The 15,662-nt window shown below is 39.7% G+C and overlaps 2 protein-coding genes across 2 annotated transcripts in view; both read right to left on the reverse strand.

Annotated features, from left to right (window-relative positions):
* cnsta (consortin, connexin sorting protein a) overlaps window positions 1-7,782 on the reverse strand; it is a 24,694-nt gene extending 16,912 nt beyond the window's left edge. Inside the window, exons 1-4 of the mRNA XM_083940389.1 lie at window positions 7,719-7,782; window positions 2,562-2,631; window positions 1,846-2,238; window positions 1-436 (exon numbers count right to left, since the gene is read on the reverse strand). The exon at window positions 1-436 is cut by the window's left edge and continues 262 nt beyond it. Coding sequence (XP_083796515.1) covers window positions 1-436; window positions 1,846-2,238; window positions 2,562-2,574 — 842 coding nt within the window. The 5' untranslated portion in view covers window positions 2,575-2,631; window positions 7,719-7,782. The remainder of the gene's footprint in view (window positions 437-1,845; window positions 2,239-2,561; window positions 2,632-7,718) is intronic.
* Window positions 7,783-8,548: 766 nt separating this feature from the next.
* tfb2m (transcription factor B2, mitochondrial) lies at window positions 8,549-13,903 on the reverse strand. Its single transcript, XM_083917177.1, has 10 exons — window positions 13,771-13,903; window positions 12,765-13,106; window positions 12,159-12,342; window positions 11,833-11,924; window positions 11,157-11,310; window positions 10,724-10,872; window positions 10,340-10,429; window positions 9,990-10,049; window positions 9,755-9,903; window positions 8,549-9,557 (listed from the first exon to the last, which is right to left on the reverse strand). The coding sequence occupies exons 2-10, from the start codon at window positions 13,041-13,043 to the stop codon at window positions 9,368-9,370; spliced, it is 1,347 nt and encodes a 448-aa protein (XP_083773303.1). The 5' UTR covers window positions 13,044-13,106; window positions 13,771-13,903; the 3' UTR covers window positions 8,549-9,367.
* Between the last annotated feature and the right edge of the window lie 1,759 nt (window positions 13,904-15,662).

A 15,662-nucleotide genomic window follows, 5' to 3' on the forward strand; every position in this document is an offset into this window, starting at 1 on the left:
GTGTTGAGCCTCTTGGTGCAAGCAGTTACAGTAAATGTCTCAGCAGTTGAGGTGATAAGGCCTGCATATGAGTCGACAAACCCTCTGGTGCATGTGGGCCCATGGTTGAAATCGGGTTCTGTGGATGAGGTAAGATGTTCTGTCCTGTCTGTAGCTTCTGTGATACATGTAGGTCCAGGGAGGCTGGTAGGCCTGGTGTCTGAGGTTAAAGTTAGTGTAGTAGAATCTATAGGCCCCGTGGTGACGGTGGGTCCCAGTGTGATGGACCCTGTGGTGGAGGCAACTGGTTCAGAGTTATGAGAGTCCACTTTGACATTACTTTGGCTCAGTTCCACTTGACTTGTGGGATATGCAGTTTCTGGACTGACCACTAGAACGACAGGGGATGTAGGCTCTGGACTGGTCCCAGGGCTGAAAGGAGTCTCCAACAGACTGCCTACAGAAGGTAGACAAGAAAGACAGTAGCAACAGAAAGAGAAATGAGAGAAGGAATGAAAAGGTCACAGTGAGCATGCTGAAACAAGATGACTCACAAGCAGCTGTCTAAAAGTCCTAAGGACACAGGTGTATAGCGGACAGGTACAATATAATACTGACAATTAGATTTGAGGCAAAATTCCAGAGATTATTCACTATTCACTAAATTAGTAAAATAGAACTTATTTAAGTGCAGGGATATTTGGACCAAGTTTTACAGCTATAAGCCAATAGCTGTCTTTTGAGCTCTAGAAACCACAGAGAGCAACTGAGCAAACTTTTCCTAAATCAACTGGTCCTTTTTTAAAACACCCACTGTTTTGTTTTTGCTATTGCCCAAAGAAGCAAATACAGTGGTTACGAACAAATGAAGTTATATTTGGGTCATTGCTGACTGCCTTCAGATCTTAAGCCGCAAAACCACTAAACATACAGTAACTATGGGAACGTGTTAAGCTAACATTTTCACAATAGCTCATACACTGTTGGTCCTGAATGTGACAACACTGGAGCGGCCCAGAGCACAGTTGAATGATTACCAACACAGCGACTTTTAATTTTGTGTGTGTGTGCAAACAGACATTTACACGTGAGCTCTAAGCTGGTTTTGTTTGATAAACATGGTTACAGATTATCATTTATAGCTAGCAAGAAAGACTGTGTGTGTGTGTGTGTGTGTGTGTGTGTGTGTGTGTGTGTGTGTGTGTGTGTGTGTGTGTGTGTGTGTGTGTGTGTGTGTGTGTGTGTGTGTGTGTGTGTGTGTGTGTGTGTGTGTGTGTGTGTGTGTGTGTGTGTGTGTGTGTGTGTGTGTGTGTGAGATCGCCCCCAATCAGCCTGACCTCAATCCATAATGCTGACCACTCATAAACACACAAAAGGCATAACAGTGAGTAAACCAGACCCTGACCCCTGTGTTGCCCTTCACAACACTGTTGCTTCTTGAACGATCACTGTTTAGCTAATGCCCCATGACAAAAATCCAAGCAAGACTCTATCTTAAGACAAAGTGGATAAATATTCAGCAAATATTTGTAAACAAGCAAACTTGAAATAAGATGGAAATTGTGTAGAAAGTAAACAGTAAAAAACAAAGAATGCATTTAAGGATCAACATTTATTTCATATATTCTTATATAAAATAACTGTATATGGGAATCTTTGTTTCTATCGATCTTTTTGTAGCCCAAAAGCAAAAGCAAAAAATTTCAAATGTGCATCTAACATTATCACATTTTATTTAATTTTATTCACAAATTAGAAGCAAAGATTTCATTGTGAAGAACAGTGTGTGAAACAGTGCTGGAAAGTGTACAGAATATTTTCATGTGTGTATATAATACTTCTCTTTCATGTGTGCATGATCCCTACCGGTTTCTGAATAGGAAGAATCAGTCATGGGAGTGTCTGGAGACTGGCAGCGAATTAGACAGCTTGATTCCTCTGATTCTTCCTCCTCCTGTTCTTCCTTCATCACCTCATCAATGTCTTCTTCCTCGTCCTCCCTGCCTCTTATTGTGTGTCCTTCTTTTCCCTGTACATCCTCCATGTCCTTCCCATTGTTGTCGACAGAGGGCTTTTGGGTGAGCTCTCCTCCCTCTTCATTTTGTGAGGGAGAAAGACATTGAGTCTGTGCGAGCGTGTTTGTCTCGTTGAGATTTCGAGTTTGGGCAGCTAGAGCTTCAGGGTTGGGAAGGTTATCACAGAGGTCAACTCCACCCACCTGGACGTGTGACATTACTCTGCCCTCCCTCTCAAGCTGACCTGGAGATACAATAAAACCTCAGTGGACATTCCAACAATATTAATAAAGCAAGAAAACCAAAGAACAGCTGCATTCCTATGAATGTCATTTAGTTGACTTTGACTCCATATTTACAGGTCAGCTGAAACTTGAGACAGAGCCACCACAGCATAGAGATAAAAACCAGCACCCAGCCTTCCTCATTCTCAACAGTTTTTACTTGATGCTATTTTCACTGTAAGTCACACCCAGTTAGTATTTACAATGTGGTTATGCAATTTAAGTACACAATTCATTTGAGCTTATATTTTGTGTTCTGCTGCAGTGAAATTTTAACACTCACCACCATGATCCATCAGGCACCACCCTCAATATGTTTGAGCGCCGTCTATTTGACAAGTCCTTCTCGCAGCCTGCAGAGATAAGGAGAATGAGATAGAAAACAGGCACATATCAATGACAGAAAGTAAGAGAGAGACAGATAAAGTGAGACTCCACTCAGAGGCAACAGAGAGAGTGAGAAAGGGAGAGACACAAAACAAGTTTAGCACCATTCCAGAGTTGTTAAACGAACCATGGGGTTTAAAGAGATTTATAAAAAAACTAAAAAAACAATGAGAGAACATCAGTCCTGTTAACACCTTGCCCTGCAGTGTAATTCTAGTACAAACAGAATTATTGATATACACTGTGATTTGAAATTATGGGAATTGCAGAACACTTTGACTTTCTAACTCTGAAGATACAAACCCAATGACGCAGTAATAAAAAAACAACAAAACAAACAACTGAAAACTCTGTGAAGTCCTTCACCTGCTGACTAGCTGAAGATTTAATTTCTTAGTATTGGTTTTGCTCCCTATCTAAACCAACATACCGTAGTGTCCCGCTATCTATCAATTACATTACAGTCCGCATCTCCTTGCTCACAAGAATAAGCTCAAAGGGAAATTTGAATGCCAAATTTTACAGACTCGTTTTCACAATCTCCTTGTTATACAAATTAAGTTTTTAAATGAGAAAAAAATATTTTGCAAAACCACTAAACATTAAATACATAAAACAAGACAGAGAGAACAAAAAAGCAATGGCTATGGTGCTGTTGATTTATTGTAAATGTATTTATGACATGGGAAAGACATGGTGGTGTGGCAAAGTTATGCATGGCAATCCACACTGGGATGTAAATAATAAATAAATCATATTGTCCATTCAAACTATCAAACTGCGGCCTCAAAAATTAAATCAGCATTAATCAGAGTTAAATCAGCACTTCTCTGACTGTAAGAAAAGTATAATCTTCTCAAAATTTATTGCAAAATTAAGGATTTATTGCAGGGCAGTTGCTCTTTGTTGCAGTGGATTGTGCTGGTGTACAAAAATCAATTTATAGCACAAATCAGTATTATGCCATAGCATGCTTTTTCTTTTTTACTGCCTTACTTATGTTTATAGTTGACTCAGCAATAAACTCAACACAAAGACTGACAGGTGCAAAAACTCTGTGAGGTTGTTTTGTCACTGTTGTTCCTTACAACAAATCTCTCGACATTACCTAGACTGCCCAATGTTAACAACAACTAAGGGCGCACACTGTGAAAATAGTATTCAAACATCATTTTGAGTGTTCCACAATGGAACAACATACATTTCATTGTTATCAGACGAAATAATGTAAAAAGAATACGTTTATAATACCTTTCTATGTAATGTGCCTCCCACAAACACACGCAGATGACATTGCCCTGACTTTGGCACCTATCCCTGGCTACAATATTGATAACCGTATCCATAAGCCTACAGTCATTATAACATACAACACTGCTTCATTGATGTTAGAACATTAGTATGGTAAAAACATACAATAGTTTGGCTCCAAAACCTCCACATACAGTACATACATCCAGGGCAGGCTAATGTAAGCCCATCTCAGAGGAATATGGCTGTCCTGGTTTCCCTCAGCACTAAGCTAATTGTTCTTCCTGTATTGCTGTGTGACACTCAGCTCACTCGCCAACATTTAGAAAGAAAAAAGAAAGCAGGATAAGCACACCTAGTGACTTTGATTCCTTCTCTCCAAATTCTTATTAAAACTCTTCCAAACAATTGTACATATAGCATGGTATAAGCATCATGTCTGACCACATCTGAATCCGATCACTGTCCACTTATATCTTTTCTGCACTACAGTTCTGTTTATACCGGTTTCAACAGTCTACTGCATGTTTACATCATATACAACCGTTCACATGTCTGCTTACATCTGAAACACGCATGTCTTTTTACATCTCAAGCCGGCGATGTTCTCCGTATCTAACTCTGTGACTGGATTCTAACCTGTACTAACACACTAACATCCTGACACTTATTCTACCTGTACTAACACACTAACATCCTGACACTTGTTCTACCTGTACTAACACACTAACATCCTGACACTTATTCTTCTTTTACACTTTATTCTTGTTGATAGGTTAAAATGTTTTTGTATAGTTGCACTGTCGTTATTTGCTGCTCTGTGTGCCCTGAATTGCCCTCCGGGGACAAATAACGTTTTTTGAATTGAATTGAATGGTAACACAAACAAGTGCCAGAGAGAAATATCTTGGGAGATGACTCCATGAACAAACCAGCAGTGAGGACTGCTGTCACCAAAGGGACTCAAGAACCTATGGGATGACATTACCATCTTTCCATTAGGTTGCATTTACATTTTAAAAAGACAACAACACCTATCAAGATAAAAATAAAAGTGTAATATTGCAGGAGAGGCTGTCTTGAGTCTTCTTACTCCAAGCTCTAAATGTCCCTCTCTAGAGGATAGAACAGTCCCAGCCCATGGTAAACAACTGTGACATTAAGGCTTATGCAACAACAGCCTCCGGATTACACACTCAGGTTAGACTTTTTTTGTATTTACAGTATCCTTTAAAGCCACTCTCCCACATTGCCATCTGTCCATACAACCATCCAGCCTCTCATCTTCACTCCACAAGGGACCATGAATAATGAAAGGTGGAAGAAGGGACAAATGGACTGGGGAATTGAGCCAAAAGGACAAACACAAAAGGTGCAGGAAACAGACCCTGTCCTGAGAGGCCACTGCAAAGAAGTGAGACAAGACAGCAGAGCTACAGACAGAGAGGAACATAGCTGAAAAACAATCTGAGTAACTGACACGGATTGTCGTGTTTTCTAAAAAAGCTTAACTCAACAACAAAATCAAGTAAGTTAGCAAATGAGACTTAAAATATTTGCAGTACATTGCACCCTTGTCATTCAAAGAGGAGGGGGATTGGTGCTGACTGCTTAAGTTATCAGTTTAGGCCAGCAAGTATCTAACGTTAGCAAACCAGTTAAACTAAATAGTGACTATTTGTGTTTAGAAAGTTTGACACCAGTGTTAGGCTATATTCATATATACAATAGCTAACGTAACTGCCTGGGCCCCCCAAGGAATGACAAACTTTTAACTACAGCAGTGACAATCATAGACTGTATAAAAAATGGACGTAACCTCTCAGTCAAGGCCCATTCTCTCAACTTGATCCAATCGTACTCGCCTCTGGGAGCCGCCATCTTGTCAAACTTTAACACCGCTTAATTTTCCTCTTACCAAAAAAGGGCATTGACGTGATGGTGGGAGGAGGGAGATACTTCCATCTTGCTCACCTATACAGAATTAGCCACATTAGCACCACCGCCCGAGAGCTAGGCTAACAGAACACCTTACTAGAGACGTTGAGATTTTTTTACGGGACCGTTGGGGAACGGGAGTCATTTTTTTAAATTTCCTATATCTCTAGCGGAGATTACACCGGCTTCGCAAGATGATTATGATATATGATTTAAATTGATATTCAACACAGTACCATGCTCATAAACAGTAAAACACTGACCCTCATGGCTCGAATCCATCGATATTGGCTATATTGCAAATCTCTGTGCATGTGCGGTTATTTAATTAGCAGAGCAGAGCTAACACGTTGTGTTCCTAAACCATCTGTTTGTACTGTCGATCGAAGAGCAAAGAGCAAACCATCTTGTCACTTATAATAACACTACCACACGAAGGACCGCAGTCCAGGTTGAGATAACAGAGTTAGCATGCTAATCCTGACAACTAGCCTCTGAGGCAAAGTAAGGGCCAGTGGCTAGCTGTCACTCAAGAGGCTGCGCCCCTACTGATTCATAAACTTTAACCTCCAATAAAACAAAAACTAGCCTGGTACATTTCACCCCCCTCAGTGTTGTCATGGAGATATGACCTAAACATGCAGACTAGAAGGTTTTTTTGTACCAGGTCTTAAATAGGTTTAATTATGCTGGGAAATGGCCTGTTTAACATGGGGGTCAATGAGAAAATGCTCTATTGTGCAAACTACTCCTAGTGGACACTCTGAGAGCTGCAGTTTTTGTCACTTCCGTATTGGATCAACCAGGAAGTCGCTGTGGTGGGGGGTCGGTGACAATGCGCAAAGTTTGCAATGACAGTAGGAGACCTGACCTCCCTAAGGGGAACCCACCTGACTCCACCTACTTGTTGCAAGTTCCTTATTTATTTTTTTGATTGTTCTTCATTCTAATGTTTTATATTGGTATTTTGAAAATCCTAACTTTGATAAAAACTAAAATGTGCACTTTTTAAATTAAATAAGTTGACATTTTATACATTTTTGGTTGGTGTCAGATTATTTATAACATAATGGTGATGAACTCCAGGAGCCCCCTGTGAATTTTTTCCTGGGGCCCCAACAGACAGTAGCTCCGCCTCTGACTACGTTAGTTATCAGTTAAGACCAGCAAGTATCTAATGTTAGCTATCCAGCTAAACTAAGTAGCTAGTGACTTACCTGTTTAGAAAGGAAAAGTTACAGCGTTACATCCACATATACGCTAGCTAACGTTAAGGCTAATCTTAAATAAAGTGATGACCTGAAGTCAAAATACAAGCAAGTGACAGGCGGTGTCAAAAACACACATGTGCATGAACATGACAGCAGACAATGACTGACATGTTCACCATGACAACGACTCCGTTAATGTTAACTGGTTAGTAACGTTAGTTTGCTAATTACCAGTTAACGTCAGGTCTGAAGAGAACCTAGCATGTGACGTTAACGTCGCTATCACTACGGTCCCAGCACAGCGTTCATTTAACGTTAACGCACACATCTCAACGACATGATTGCAAACGTTTGAGTAGCTAGAGCTAAAGCTAATAACAACACAATAATAATAACGTTAACCAAACAGCAATACCTAACTGTTAACGTAACGCTACGGCGACACACCCGTTAACGTTAGCGTTGGTATGCTGCTGTTGCTAACTAACGTGAGCTAGCTGTGTCACATCTGGACAACACACCGCGGAGAATATCTCCAACATATAGCTACACCTTAATGTGTTTACGCAAGTGCGGTAGCTTTCAAATACTCATCTAGATATTTAACGTTACTACATCTGAAACACAAAACAGTCCAACACCAAAGTACTTACGGCTGAATAGGCTGACTGAGTGGATGGAGCTCGGGCAGCAGACACTCTGCTGTGGATGTTGTTGTAATGACCGTAGGTGTTCCCGACACCTTCAGGGCTGCTGCTGCTGCTGCTGCTGCTGTCAGGCCTGGACTCGGTGCTGCTGCTGTTCGCAGGAGCAGCGTGAACGGTCGCCATCTGCTGTCGCTACACCGTCAGCACGTGGATCGGTTTCTTACACTCAGCTGAGGTATTTCTGCAAAAATATGAGGAGCAGCCTTTTCTCTCAAACCTGGGCTAGCCCATTTAGTGGGATGAAAACAAGTGATCCTGTAAGTCATTAAAATGAAATAATATCTCAAAATAATTCTTTTTTTTATCTAAAAAATAATGAGATGTCTCAAAAGAATGACTTATTTCAAAATAATGAGTTAGTGTCATAAAGTAATGATTGTATCTCAAAATAATGCATTAAACCAGTGCCTTTTCTCTCAAATCACCCATTTTCACTCTGTGGTTTTGGGAAAACAACAGTGCTTTGGGGAAGGCTATTGGATGAGTTCAGATACTAGAAGCTATTTGCCACATGGAGAGAATGGACTCCTGTAAGCAACCTTTGAGAGGCAGACAATCAAATATGCCAAATGGTCTCTACAGTAGAATCATTTATTCAAGAACCCATATTTTTGTGCAGAAGTATTATTGCTTTGCATATATGACATTAAGACAGATACTTGGACCTTTCCTGATGACATCAGATAAATATTTTAAAGGCAAAGGACCGACCTAATAAATGACCTTGTTTTCACCATATGTAACCAGGAGAGAAAGGTAATAGATTTAGTCTGGCCAACACATCTAAACTCATCAAAATAAGGTATATAAGAGCATTGTTGGTGTGAGCCCTTACCAAACCAAGGCTGGAATCAATTTCTCCCAAGAACTACATATCAAATTTCTGATTTAATGATTTCATTAAAAATCATGTTACACACACAGCTTACATAATTCATAAGACATATTTCAATCAGACGCTTAAAGCATATGCACACACACAACAGCTATACAAAAATATACAAAGACTTGATGCAATACAATGAAAAACGTTCTCCTTCCTGCTCTGCTACTCTGGGTTTAGAAAATCCTGCAATAAAAGCTACATGCAGTGTTGTGACACTCCTGTCACAGGATACTGCATCAGCAAAACTACACTTGTATCAATCATCCGAGTTCATGCACATTTCTAAACTAGAATAGCATTTTCATCATCTTAAGGCCCCCTTTTTGGCCTCAATGGACACCCTGCTGTTGAACATACAGGGATTTATCTTTATCTAAATGATCATGAGACATTTGTTTCCGCAACACTTTTTATATCTTTTCACTGAAAAAACATTCTTCCTCCCACCGGCAAACACACCTCACGTGAGGGTCCATAAAGATCCATTTCTGCTATAAGCTTTGTCTTAAATTTCAACTCATGGGACTCGCAGTTGAGGACAACACCATGGGTCATTTGAAAAAATTGCTCCATTGTCCTAAAGCACAGTTAGTCCAGAACATTGTATGCATCTTCCTTTTATCAGGTATTATATTATTCATTTTTATGTTATGGTTATATCATACAAGTGTCTTTTTATAAAACTATTCACATGACCACTTTGTCCATTTTAGCGCCAACCCTCTCTCTGGGTGTTTTCCAGAATCTCTTCATAAAGCCAGCTCTGTGTGAACTCCGGACTCTTGTCAATGAGCTGGAACAGTCGAAGATACTCCTCTGGATGTACATGGCCTGTCAGTATGTCCTCCGACATGCCCATCTCCGACAACAGCCTACTCCCACTATCTGGAGACCAGAGGCTAGAAAAACACATGAGAGGGAGAATAAGCAAGTAGAAAAACAACCTGAAATACTTCTATAGTATGGATGCACATTGTGGAAAACACACCATGAGCAATTCTTTGATGAAACATGTGCAGTGTGTTACCTACAAGCCTATCTCAATAGCTGTGTGTGTGTGTGTGTGTGTGTGTGTGTGTGTGTGTGTGTGTCTTACTTGAGCCTGTCTATAAGCTTGACCTTCCTCTTTGCCAGACACTGTTTAACCATCACCATCAGAGTTGAAGCATTAGAAGGAGTGAGGCCGGCAGAGAACAGATTAGCCCGTGGACGCAGACGCACTAGGCACAGGTGTTCATTGGTAAACTGAGGGGAGAAGGAGGCAGAGGGCGTTAAGCAGACAATTACAGCCAACTTTGCATTGCTGTTACGGAGTCTGCTCTCTTCCTTACCTTGTCCTTAGGGCTAGGTACACCCCGTTTAGATGACCTCACAAATGACTCACAGGGCTCCTGGACAGACAGAGGAGGTTGACAACGAGAAGACTATTAATGTCAGATTTACCCTCTTTATGTTGAAAGTGTGTGCAAACATGGAAGCTACAGTATGTTAGCACAATCCTTGACATTAGCTTTGTGGAAGTATTATAAAACAAAACACTGTCACGTGCTCTTTTCTTTTTTTTTTTATTTTCTGTCTTTGCTTTGAACAGCTGTTTAAATGTCAGTCATAACTGGTTTTAATGCATTTGCTTAATCAACCGTAACCAACATGTTTAATGTTAACCTTCCTCATACTGTACCTTGTGCAGTAGTTCGATCTCACAGGCCATCTGCCAGAGGGCACAGAAGGCTCTGTAGTTTAACATTTCACCTGGACGTGACACCAGTTTCTGATGGAGAAATGACCGCGTTCAATATTTTACACAAGGATCGTTTCAATTAGCAGACAGTAGTCTCCCTTAGCTTCAACTAGTGTTTCTGATGATCCTACTGACAGAAGCCTTAGTAACTAATTATGCATCTGAGCTGATTTAAAGCTGCCCCAAAAGAAAACAAGAGAGCATGGTCTAACCTACTCCATCCTCATTAAACACACACAAACACACCAGATTACACTCTGTTAACAATAGATTGACCGTTTCTTATCTCTACAGACTCAGAGATTGAAATGCTCTCTTTTTTACCTTGTATTCCTTCTCGCTAATGAAGAGGTTGAGCTCTATTCTTCCGTATCTGTAGACAGACAGCCGCTCAAACAAAGCGTAAACCATCTTCCACAGCAGGCTGCGCTGATTATTTATTGGAAGGATACCCACCACCTTCACTGGGATGTCTAGAGAAACACATACATGAATACATTACACAAGCATTCACCTTTAAGGGGGTGGTACACTACACAATGCAAAGAAAAGTGTGTATTCAGTAAAGTGTGTTATTGTGTGGAATCTACATACCAAGCCATAACACTGATGCAATGATGCTTTAGGTATATATGCGTTGGGATAATACTAGCTATATGAAGGAGGTGGGATATATTAGCATCCAGAGGAGCTTTGTGAGTTTGTATATGAGTGAGACTGGATTTGCAACAAAGCCATCTGTAGTTTGTTTTCTCACCATCAGTCCAGTTAGCCTCTGATATTCCCAGGTCCGTGAACAGTTTGTCAGCGAACATGACAGGAGCTTTAAGTTCTCCGCTGCCAATGGGGTCTAGTTTAAAGTAGTCACAGTGAACCACTTCCAGCTGACCATCAAGACTTCGTTCCAACTCCTGCGACATGAAAACATTATTTATTCGTCACACTGCTACAGAAGGGAAAAAGGATTAGTTGAAGATACGACATCTGACGATTAAAATATGGAAGTAAATCTGTGTCATCGGATTTTGAAATCAAAAAGCCACTGAATTTCTAGCCCTGAATATTTATGCATTGCCAATATGTTTCTGAAGGTTTTGACTCTGAATTTAACTCTTCATTTTTCAATGTTCATAAATTCAACATTAAAAAATTGAAATCTATGAAAATTCAATATACCAAATTCTGATGCAAAATACAATTCATACAATTCAATGTTATAAATTCAAAGTTAAAGAAGTCAGTGTATAAACTTCAATGTTGACATCCGGGAAACCAAGGAAGAGTAATCGATTCTAGATACTACTCACAGAGAGCTGTGACAAGAGGGGCTGCTAGTTGGCTAATTCCACAACATACTACTATAAAAAGGAGAGTAGAACTGAATAAAAATGGTTAAGTCTAAATGTAAGAATACAAAAAGTTGTTTGTATTACCTGTAGATCATAACATAAGGACTTATTCCCTTCAAGAGCCACGACCCTCTGAGCTCCAGCATTTAGCAGTGTCCTAGTCATCACCCCGGGACCTAAGACAGATACAAACACAGCCCATTAATTCATGGTTATCTCGAGAATAATGTACTGTGCACACATTGATACATCACAAATACACACACTGTTTTCTAATGCACCCAAGTAAAAAAATAAATAGTTTAGCTAGCAAATGATCTTGCCAAATTAGATGGAAGGTACACACCAAACAAACAACAAAATGTCATATATAAGTCGACCTTTGACTTTCACATTACACAAATACATACCCGGGTTACAATCGAAGATAATAGTTTTAGGATCCTCAGGTCCCACATGCTCTGTTACCAGTTTAGCCAAGTCTGGGTCCACTATGAAGTGTCTGTTTACTTTACAGGCCTGAGCACGACGTATATTCTCCTCTACTTCCCCAAAGTCCAGGAAGTCATACTGGCACAGAGGACGACACTGGCCCTGGAGAAATAAATACACAGCCAGTGAAAACAGTTTATATCCAATATGAAAAAGTATATTGGCGAACTACTGTCAATATTTTTTCTAAGTTTATGGCACAAACCTTAAGATTTCTATCACTGCGTGCATTTTATCCGCACACAAAGTAGTGCAAGTACAGGTAGCTAGGAAAATCTCAAGAATTATACAGTGTATTTTTCAGTATAAACCATATGAAAACATTATGTACAGACCACAAAAACATTGCCACTGTTACAAAATCCCCTCATCCTCCTATCATTTTATATCAGTAGGTACAGAAAGAAGTGAAGAGGCACAGACATCTGTACATCCAGGTTGTGTATTTCATTAGAACTTCACACACCGAGCTGCAGCTGCAGACTAGTGTCTGGAATCAAGCAAATCCGAAGCGACCTGCTTACCTGTACAGCCACCGCAGACAGGTTCCTGTGTGTGAGTGCTGAGGAGGGGGGTGTCCTCTCTGTACGCGGCTGGTGGGAGTTTGAACCAAGTGTGGGCCGACTGGTACCTGAAGAGACAGAGTCCCGGCTGTAGGCCCTTTTATGAAGCACAGGGGTGCCAAGGGCGCAGAGGCCAGAACAATCTGCAGGGGCCAACACTGCTTTGTGCAAACTACTTCTGATGGTGTGGCAGCAAGTAGAGCGCAGCAGCTCCACCGCTCGACAAATCTGGACGGACATGATGGACCAGTAACTGCAGAGGAGGAAGGGAGATTTGGGGGGGCCTCTTCAAAAGGTCACTGCCTAGGGAATGGGACGGGAAAAAGGACAAGAGATGTTAAGATAAATAAAAACATTTAAGTGACAGTGACTTTATTTTAAACATGTAGTATCATTTAATGACAATTGGGCAATTTAACACAAACTTTAATGATCAATGGTCACATGCAATTGTTAGTACTATGCAGGGAAATTTGACTTCTACTTTTAACCCACCCATTGTGGGGTTCAGTGTCTTGCTCAAGGACACTTCAACATGTAGACGAGGAGGAGGCGGGGGTTGACCCTCTGACCAACAGGTTTGAAGCACAAGCCTCTACCTCCTGCTGATGAACGAGTTCTAGTAGCGGCTCTAATGTTTGACTAAGGCTTTTGGATACAGTGGACACAATTATAAAAACACACGCGTGCAAATGTGAGTGTGTTCCTCGCACGTGGGGGTGTAAATGTATATCTTTCTTGTTAACGCTTTGATGGGTAAACCTTACCGATCCCCTGCAACCCTTTAAAATCCACACTTTGGTCTCCAGAAACACAATCACCTCACAGGTAATCTGTTTAAAGAAGCCGTTGAAACAGCTCGATGATACAACATCAACGGTGTTAGCTGGTTGGCTAGCTGTGCGCTAACGCAACTTACAACTAAAATGCGTGTGATGCGGCTTCATCTGCGGGACAACAGTCCTACCTGGTTGAAGAAAATCCTATACGTGTCCGGATCTAACGACACACATGCCTTAAAAGAGGCTCCCGTGTGTCCGCTCACTGGTGAAACTCCGTGACATTGAGCCCTCGGTGTCTGAACCCACGGTCAGTTGTTGTCTAACTCTCGTGGTGCTGCACTGCAGACGCAGCTGAGTGTCGTCACTGACAGGCGACAACAGCAATGACCAATCACAGCCTGGCTATGGTTATGCCCCTTCCAATTCTGCATTTCAAACACATTTTTCATTGTATTTGCCCTTGTAACTAATTGATTTCTAGGTTTGCTGATGTGGATGAAATGTGCACTTTTTGTGGAGATGAGCCGGAAACAATTTTACATTTATCTTTTATTTGCCCATTGTCAACTGTTCTTTTTTTTTTTGGAGGGACATGGAAAACTTTGTCAACAGCAGAATTAAAAAATACATAAAAATTAGAAAATTCTAAATTTGAACATAATGACAAATCGGTTTGCTTCATAATAAACCTCATGATTTTAACAGGAAAATTCCACATCCACAAGAATACGTTTTCCAAGTCACTTGCAAACCTTAATAGAGTTTAATGTTTATATAAAAACCTGTCGCTGATGCTAAACAAGAAAAGTTAACGCACAATATTGAACTTTAACCCATTTTCACTTACACCAGAATAAGAATTGCATTATCTATATATTTTGATACATATACCTTGTTTTATTTATATATATATATATATATATATATATATATATATATATATATATATATATATATATACACATATATATACGTTATTCCTTAATCCGCCCCTTTATCTGTCGGTGTATGTTTCTTTGAACACTGATTGTTTGAACACTGTACTTTTCAATTGTGAAAATAAAGGTTTTCCCTGAAAAACAAAAAAATCAAATCAAAGTCGAACCTGTTGTTGTTATTGTTTATTTAATTATATGAATTATTTGCACGTTGGTCTTATTTGTATGGATATTTATTTTTGCTGATTGTCTGCTTGTTCTTAATCTGAAATAAAGATTTTAATTGAAAAACAAAAACAATTGAAGTCAAACCTGTTTGACCCATGAACATATTGACCTATTGTGACTGTTGTTGTGATTGTTTATTTAATTATATATTATATTAATTATTTGCACGCTGGTCTTATTTGTATGGATATTTTTGCAGATTGTCTGCTTGTTCTTAATCTGAAATAAAGATTTTTAAATTGAAAAAACAACAATCACAAACTCACGGAAGTTGTCATGCTAACATGGCTAATATGCTACAATAAATACATACTTAAACGACATTTGGCCAAGCATCGCTAGAAATATATAACTCGCTCATGAATACATACGTAACGTAACACACTTCCTTTATATGTATTTGTTAAAGCAACTCAAACAACTACCGCGGTTGTTGTCTGTTGGAGTGTTGGCGTGTTAGCCAGAGCTAATGGAAGGAGGCTGGGACACCAAAATAAATGTCTGATCGGTGGGGCATTTAACGCATGCGCAGCCACATCTGGCCAGCTATTGCCGAGAGGCTCAATAGCTGGCGCACTATCACATAACAAGAATAAGTTATTTTTTTGTTATTCTTCAGTCCTTTTCTATGTTTGACTGTCCTTGTACATTTTAGTTTATGTTGTTACTACATTTAGAAATACACTTTCAGTGTAGAGGACTTAACATATTTAAGTATCAATAAATAAATAAATGTATAAATACAGGAATAAATAAATAAATGCATGAATAAATGCATAAATAAATGTATGAATAAATAAATGTATAAATAAATAAAAAAGAAATAAGGAAATAAGTGAATTAATAAATGCTGGAATAAAACAATAACTAAATAAATGCGTGAATGAATGCATGAATAAATAAAAGAATAA

This window comes from Echiichthys vipera, assembly GCF_963691815.1.
Source record: "Echiichthys vipera genome assembly, chromosome: 1".
NCBI lineage: Eukaryota > Metazoa > Chordata > Actinopteri > Perciformes > Trachinidae > Echiichthys > Echiichthys vipera.

Excerpts from the sequence above, each read along its gene's own strand:
- tfb2m (XM_083917177.1), bottom strand. The coding sequence starts at position 13,043 with ATGTCCGTCCAGATTTGTCGAGCGGTGGAGCTGCTGCGCTCTACTTGC. Across the intron at positions 10,873-11,156 it reads AGAGGCTAACTGGACTGATG|ACATCCCAGTGAAGGTGGTG; the intron begins GTGAGAAAACAA and ends GTGTTTCTCTAG. Across the intron at positions 9,558-9,754 it reads AAGCTTATAGACAGGCTCAA|CCTCTGGTCTCCAGATAGTG; the intron begins GTAAGACACACA and ends GTGTTTTTCTAG.